At 54.0% G+C, this 7,733-nt stretch overlaps 1 protein-coding gene across 1 annotated transcript; it reads right to left on the reverse strand.

Annotated features, from left to right (window-relative positions):
• Window positions 1–1,170: 1,170 nt before the first annotated feature.
• On the reverse strand, window positions 1,171–3,151 carry NGA_2036000 (uncharacterized protein; the record flags this gene model as incomplete). The annotated part of the gene is made up of 1 exon (XM_005856151.1): window positions 1,171–3,151. A coding segment is annotated over one exon (1,899 nt), but the record flags the coding sequence as incomplete, so codon positions are not given.
• Window positions 3,152–7,733: the final 4,582 nt, after the last annotated feature.

Here is a 7,733-nt window from a genome sequence, read left to right on the forward strand (position 1 = left end):
AGCCTGACATCAGCCCGTGGACAACCGCACTTGCAGCAGTAGGAGCCCGCCTTCGGCTGCAACTGGGGGAAATTGTTCGACAATATGGACACCTTCTGAACGCGAGGCGGCAGTACATCTAGGTGTGTTACAGGCATAGTTTGTTCACCACGCCCACCTTGGTTTTGGTAAAGCTTGGTTGTCGGACTGGAGTGTTGAAACGGAGGACAAGGGCAAGAGGCCTCCCGAAATGCTTTGCCATCTCCCATGCCACCGCTCAAGAGCATAAAATTCGCGCCGGACGTGCCATGCGCGGACGCCATGGCATCGCCTGATGAATGTGTATGAATTGGCCAAAGAATGAGAGAGGGAGAGCAAGTGTTGAGCTGTACTCATAATAATGCCATAATGCCGCGAGATATGATCGCCTGCGCTTGCCCGTCAGCGCTTTGCTTTCTGTCGTTGGCACGTCCACCCAGCCCAACGGGCCGCAAGACAACGCTGGGATCAGATACGTCATGAAGAAAGAAGAGCAGGATGTCTCCTGCAAGGTGCTTGCACCAAATCACTAGAGCGCAGGCAAAGGAGGGGGGGGGGCGTACGTGTGTGGAAACGAGGAGGATCCGGGTATGTTTTCCACGCCATAGGCCTATGAGGGCCTCCGACCTCGTCGAACACCGAATGACATGAAAGAGCGTGGCGGCAAGATTTTTTCAGCGGCATAAGTGTTGAAATTTACATAACTTCAATCTTTCGTTCGGAAATACATCTCATCGTGGATTTCGGTGGTAATGCTTTCATTTGGATGGAATCGCAATTAAAAACAATCAAGAACGAGTGGAACTCGCCAAAACTCCAATCAAATAAATTTGTACCGTATTCACTCCTCATAAAAAAGATTTTGTAAATGAGCAATTACCTTGATTACCCTGAGGTCTTGTAATCAAGAGCCCTGCCCCTAGTACGTGCCTCTGCACGAGCTCGTCGATGCGTTACATAACACAGCTTTTTCCTCGAAGTGGCGTGTAAGTCAAGCTTTTTCGCATACGTTTGCTCACTCATTGCCTAACATATAAAGGGTATCCTTTTCGATGTAGTAAGACACCTTCACACACCAGATAGGAAAATAAAAGCAAGGGAAGTGTGAGCCAGCAAGATGCTTGAGGCTGGAACAGCTCTGTTTGAAATCCATTAAACTTACTTTACGCACGGCGGTACCGCGCAAAAATGTCAGTACAATATACATGCCGTTTTTATGGTTGAAATCTGCTGCCTACGAACCACTTTTTGCCAAAAGATACGTAAGCAACGTCGAACTTGGCACGAGTAGCCGTCCAGGGTTGTAAGGCATCGTTTTTGTGGTCAAGGGAGGGTCAAACTCTGACGTCAAAAAATCAGCAATGTCATCACGCAGCACGCTTGTCCCCGCTGCTCGCCTCCTGCCGTGGCCGGTGACAATCACGAGGGGGTCGCGAGGATCTTGGACGTAGCCGTGACGTGCCTTGTTGCGGGGCCAAGGCAGGTACATCTCACTCGCCGACCACTTCTTGTCCGCCTGCGTGGAGATGGCTGGGTCACAAGGGATCTCGCCACTTAGAGATTGGAAAGGAGCCGTACTCCGGAACCCCTTTTCTTCCTTGGTCCCCATCTCTTCTCCATCGGAGACAATCGACAAATCCCTCGCTACACCTGGACCATGCTTTTCAAGCATGCATTCTAAGACGTGGTGCAGCGCCGCTTTGGCCAACGGCCGAGAAAAATTGTGCAGATCCACGACTCGGTAGAAGGCGACGCTCCAGTGATTGACTTGCCCCTTGTCGTAGGCTTGCTGGTAGAAGGACGCCACGAGGGAGTGAAGGGCCGGGTGTTCCATTGCGCAAATGAGAGAGTTCAGAGTGGGTTGATTTAGTTCCTTGGGGTCCACCAGCTCGATCAAATCCCAGAGATATGCTGCGACAGGCCACTGATCGGAGCGCCGACAGGCGTCAACCGCAAGCATATAACAGACGTGAGATGACCCATCTCTTGAAGTGAGCATCATATCCAACAGCACACGGACCGCTTGCTCCCAAGCCCCTCCCTTACCGCAAACAGCTATTGTCGCCGAGTACGTCATGCGGTTGATGGGCACTTTCTCATTCTTCATTTCCTCGAACCAGCGCAGAGCTTGTTGGTACTCTCCCGAGCGGCTGCAAGCATCGATCGCAGCTGTGTAGTGCGGGGTGGACGGGCTGAGGCCCCGCTTCTTCATCCCCTCCAGACAGGCGGCTGCCTCTTGAAGGCGGCCGGCTTTCGCGTGCGCGTTCAAGATCACCGTGTACGTGACCTCATTCTGCGGTAGTCCCCGTTCCTGCATCTCAGTAAAAAGCGCAGATGCCTGTTCCCACTTCCCAGCCCGCGAACACGCCTTAATTGCCGAGCTGTAGGTGTAGCTGTTCGGCGCAATGCCTTCCTCCTCCATCCGCCGCATCAGCATCAGGGCCATCTCCCACGCCCCCCCGTTCCCGCACGCGTTCACCGCCGCGGTATAGACGATACAGGCCGGCGGACGCTTGGTGTAAACTCGTATGTCCTGAAGCAGGTCTAAAGCCCGGCTCCAGTCCCCATTCCGCGCCAGAGCGGCCATAAGGTCTGTGCACTCTTTGTCTCCCGCTGGGAATCCCTCCGCAATCATCGTTTGGAAGAGCTTCAGCGCCTCCTCGACCATGTCCGCCCGCGTCGCTGCCTCTATGACCTGGCTGTATGTTTGTGCCTGAGGCTTCAGCTTATCCTTTTCCACCATCTCGCCCACCAGGCGCACAACATCCCGCTGCCGGTTCGCAGAGGAACACAGCTTGAGCAAGGGCTGCAGGGTTGCGCTTTGACGGGGAATATCTAGAGCCCGCATGGCTTCGAGAAATGCAAATCCCTCTTCCACAAGTCGATGGACCCGCGCGTGCTCCATCACCATATTGCAGACAATGGCCCTTTGGCTCGGTGCGCGCCTCTCGAACCGATCCAGAAGGTCGGCCAGGCCCTGAAGGCCTGAGGATCCGATGCGAGCCTCCTCTGTCGCTCCTACTTGCATACGCAAAGAGTCTAGAGAGTTTGAATCGCGCGGTGGGGTGACAGACAATGATGGAAATGCCGAGGAGACCCTCGCCAATTTTAACGCTGTCCGCACGGCCTTTACGCGGCACCTCGAGCTCGGGGAGAAGCTGGGGTCGGCGTCCCACCAGGCGTTAAACACGGCCAGGGCCTCCTGCTCCAGGTCACCTCGAAGGCCACAGTCCAAGACCATCGTCACCAGCTCGTCTGACTCCGGCGGGGATTCCCTCCCGCACGAGGCCAAAAAACTTCCCAGAAGCGCGCGTGCCCGGGCCCAGTCCCGGTCAACCCAACAACGTCGCAAAGCCGCGTGTCGCTGCGCCCAATGCCCCGAGTCAACCCTCTCGTCCACCGCCACGGCGTCCATCATCTGACTGATCAGCTGGGTATTGCCCGCCTTGGAACACACATGCACAAGGGAGTCCCATGCTCGACGACCAAGCTCAAGGCCCCGCCGTCTTTGCATCTCTTGGACCAGCTCCCACAGCCGCGTGCACATGCGCGAAAGGAGGGCGTGCTCATTCATCCGGTGCGCCTCTCGCAAGTCCCGCTGACAGGCCAGAATCGTCGCCTCTACCATCTCTGCCTCTAATTCGACGACGGAAGCAGACCACCGCGGCACCTCAGGCGCAGGCGTACGGCCTCTCTGCCGCATTCCAGGTAAAAATCTTTCCCCTTTTCCGACCGTTCCTCCTGGAACCGTCCGCAGATATTCCTGGCATACAATGAGGCCAGCCTCCCAAGCACCTGCGGTGGCTGCCTTCACGGCCAGGTCGCGCATATCCTTCGCACTCCCCGTCTCTAGGAGACGCCGCGCGTGCATCTCCTCTAGTAGCCGCAGCACTTCCCCCGCTTCCTGACAGCGTCCGCAAACCATAAGAGCTCCCTCGTACGCCTCGCGCGTAGGCTGCAGCCCCCTGGACGGCATGCTCGAGCGCACCAAGGCCAGGGCCGGGCGCCAACGCCGGGCTCTCAAGCAGCCCTCCAGGATGTAGGAGCACATGCCCGTGTCCATCGGAAAGGCAGGACAGGGAAGCAAGCTGTTCATGACAACGGGCCACGCCTTGCTCTCCACGCACTTATCCACCAATTGGCATGCAAGTGGCTTGTCAAGCGAATATACACCCTCCGCGCTCAGTTGTTGCAGGACTTGAACACACGTTCCCACATGTCCTCCTTCTAAGGCTTTTAACATCGCTGCCCGCGCTGGTGCGTCATCAGGCAATATTTGCCTCAGATGTTTGACCACTGTGCCAGATGATGCAGGGCTCTGCCGCAGAATAACCTGCTGTGGACGGGCGCGCTGTCCGAGAGCGACTCCCTTGTTTACACCAGTCGGTGCACATCGCCATCCTGCCTGACTGTTTTCTGCAGATTTCAATGTCTGTGAAAGAGTGGAGGACGGTGGCGCCCAGCTTCTTCTCGTGCGGGGCTTCGCATTGATGCTTGTCACAATTTCAGCGCGCGACTTGGCCTGCAAGTATTTACGCTCCTTCCCGCCAGCACCTCCTGTGATGGGACGAACGCTGCTACAATTTCCAATGCTGCAGCTGTGGGAACTGCAGCTACCGCCAAGAGCTTTTCCTTTGTTAGCAAGCCGTGGTACCGAGGCGCATCGTTGCATTCCCCGCGGGGAACCCCCTCGATAGGAGTTTCGACTCCACTTGCCTACAGCCCTCAATTCCTCTCCCAGGAGTAGTGACCTAGGAGCCGTGGGAGGAAAATATTGGCTTAGAGACATGCTTTAACGGGCCTGGCAAGGAAGAAACATAATGAATTGCGCCCAAGGTCAAAGCACGCCGCAAAGGACCGTTATTAGGGAGCATGGCTGTGGCTTCTCACGTCCCGGAAGCAAGGGTCTGGGTGAAGCTAGAGCGCCTTGAAGGGCGGCGCGAGGAGCATGCGGGCGCACATGCGCGTTCCCCGACGCGCGGCTTTACACGAGGTTTCGGTCATCGACCCTCGTAGCTTGAGCTAAACATCGTTAATTTATGGAAGAAAACCGCAAGATTGTGGTTCTGAGTGGTTTTGTGGCCCTTTTTCCGTGCCCGCGATCCCATGTGACCCCCTTGATCGACTCGACAGTTGCCGTCTCGCTGATTTTGAGCACTCTTACTTAGAGACACTTCAGTCTTTATGCGCGTCGAAAGCCACAATCCGTCTCACGTCTACTATTCTGTATTTGCAGGTGCGTAATTTACAAGCTGTGAAGGTAGCGGATCAAATTTTTGCTTGAGGCTTGGGCCTCCATCCTTGATCTCGTTAGCACTGCCGCCCATGTCAAAGATCACCGGGACGCGGCTGTATCGACAACAAATGCCTCACAATCACATGGATGAGGGCATTTCGAGGCTTCCTGGTAAGCAAATACGTATGAATGGGAGGCTTGTACTCCGGCAGCTCCACATGAAAAAAGACTAAAAGTGAACTCCGTACTTTCTCGAGATCTCCTTGCAAATGCTCTGCAATGTTTCATGCATCGTTGTAATTCATACAATGACCAGAGCTCCTCGATTTACCCGACGACTAGGTAACGATGAATCTCTAGCAATAATTCCTATCGTGAAAGGTCGACCACGTTTTCCTTTAATGGCGCTGCAGTTTACTATGGACGAGGACGAGAACTCTGATGAAAACGACGTCGACGGCAACCTGACACGGGGAAGAGACTGGGGAGACGACAAGTACGAGGCGATATCGAGTAATTATATGGATGGATTCCAAGACGGTGTGGCATGCCGAGCACTAGTTATTCACCCCTCCAAGTGCAATGGCAATTTCTTGCACAAGGTACGTGTGAAAAACTATAAATTTGATGGTGGGTGAAAGAGCAAACTGTTACGCTGCTGACTGCTCACACCTCGTTCGACTACACCGTTTGCAGGATTATCTCGCGGGCGGACATTGTCCACGTGCCACCATGGAAACTCTACCGCAAGACACCATAAAGCAGATCCTCCGCTTTCTGCCCGCACCGTCTCTGCTCGTCTCGGAAATGGTTTGTCGCCTTTGGCGCGACTTAGCAAGCACGGATGATGCCCACTGGGAGGTGAGTGATGGGTCAAGAGGGCCCCGAGGCCGGGTCCAATCTCTTATACAAGTGACACCCGTGCGTCATTTCGGGCCTTCATGCTCTTTCTACCTACAGTCTCAGCCCTGTTAATGTTCGATCCCAGATCAGCTCCACCGCAACAAGCTTAATGTACTCTGTCTGATCCCCGTGTTATATCAACATTTTACGTAACCACAGGACTTGTGCAAGCGAACGTACGGTCTTTCGCCTGAAAATTTCTCGCCGCCGCCGGATCCGGTGAAGCTCCTCTACATGCTCACATATTCCTCCCTTTCTGAGATTAAATATGGTTCTAGTGGTACAGGATCCGGGCGCATGGGAAGATTGGGGTTTTTGTTTTGATTCTCGACAGGATGAGGTGGAGGCAGCTGGTCCTCATAAATTTCGATACAGAGGTTGCACTGGCGAGCACAAACAGTATTTTCGTGAGTTTTTTTTTGGGTAGCGTATCTGATGAGAAGATTTGTGCCATGTTGAATTGCTCGTTGTAAATTAGGAGAAGGAGAGGAGAGGAGGGACGAATCCACACACATGTAAAGAGTGAAATCTCTTCTTACCAAACAAAACACAAATCTGCAAGCCCTTAAAAGAAAGAATTCGCGGTTTGGAGAGAATCTTTCCCGTTGAGCGGGATTGTCGTCTCTGCATGCAGCCTCTCAGGCGTGCCTGCCGCAATCCATTTGTCCGGCCCATGTCAGCTCTGGGCTGCCCAGACCAGGTTTGCCACGACATTGGAATTCTGGTGTCGACCTGACATTTGTCGCCCCTTTTTCAAAGTCGACATTTGTCGCGACTTTTTGAGCATTCGCATTGGGAATGTATGGTGATTCTTGCATTAAAAGATGTGCATGTACTCGTTAGACAAGTCAGAAAGGAAAGTAGAGGAGATTATTTGGTCAGGTGTCCTCCATCTCGCCACCCACGGTCTCAGCCACCGCCTGGCCCGCTGCCACTGAAGAGAGGAGACCCAGCGCAAAAAAGGCTTCGTCACTCCCTTTTACGTCCCGATCCCTATCTGCCCCCATCTCCACCACATCCTGGTCTTCCTCCTGGTCATTTCCCTTTCTGTCCAGGTCCCAGGGGCATGTCCTTTCAAACCATGCCATAACACTAGGGTGCCAGAGTCCCCCCCACCCTCAAACACGCAATCCCACCCTGTGCAGGGCTACACATGTACTCAGAATACTTAACGGAAGCCATGGCATGACAAATCCAGTGTGTTGCCGCAGACAACAAGCTACAAATCTAAAAATATTGAATGCTAACACGAAAATACGATTTGTGTGTGGAAGAGTCGATCGGGAACGGTGTAAAACTTTTAGGGCAGAGTTGTTAAATTGAAAGCGATCAAAACATCGGCAGAAAAAACATCCATCGGGCATGAAAGGCAGAGGTGATTTTGGACGGAACTGAAGATGAAAAACCAAGGAGTGACAAGGCGGCTGGAAGCGAGATTGCAGTCCTGCAGACGGCACAGACATGATTCAGCCACGTTTCAGCATGAGGCTCAGGCTCAGGCTCAGGCTCAGGCTCAGGCTCAGGCTCAGGCTCAGGCTCAGGCTCAGGCTCAGGCTCAGGCTCAGGCTCAGGCTCA

The sequence above is a fragment of the Nannochloropsis gaditana genome, assembly GCF_000240725.1.
Source record: "Nannochloropsis gaditana CCMP526 unplaced genomic scaffold scaffold032, whole genome shotgun sequence".
Taxonomy (NCBI): Eukaryota; class Eustigmatophyceae; order Eustigmatales; family Monodopsidaceae; genus Microchloropsis; species Microchloropsis gaditana.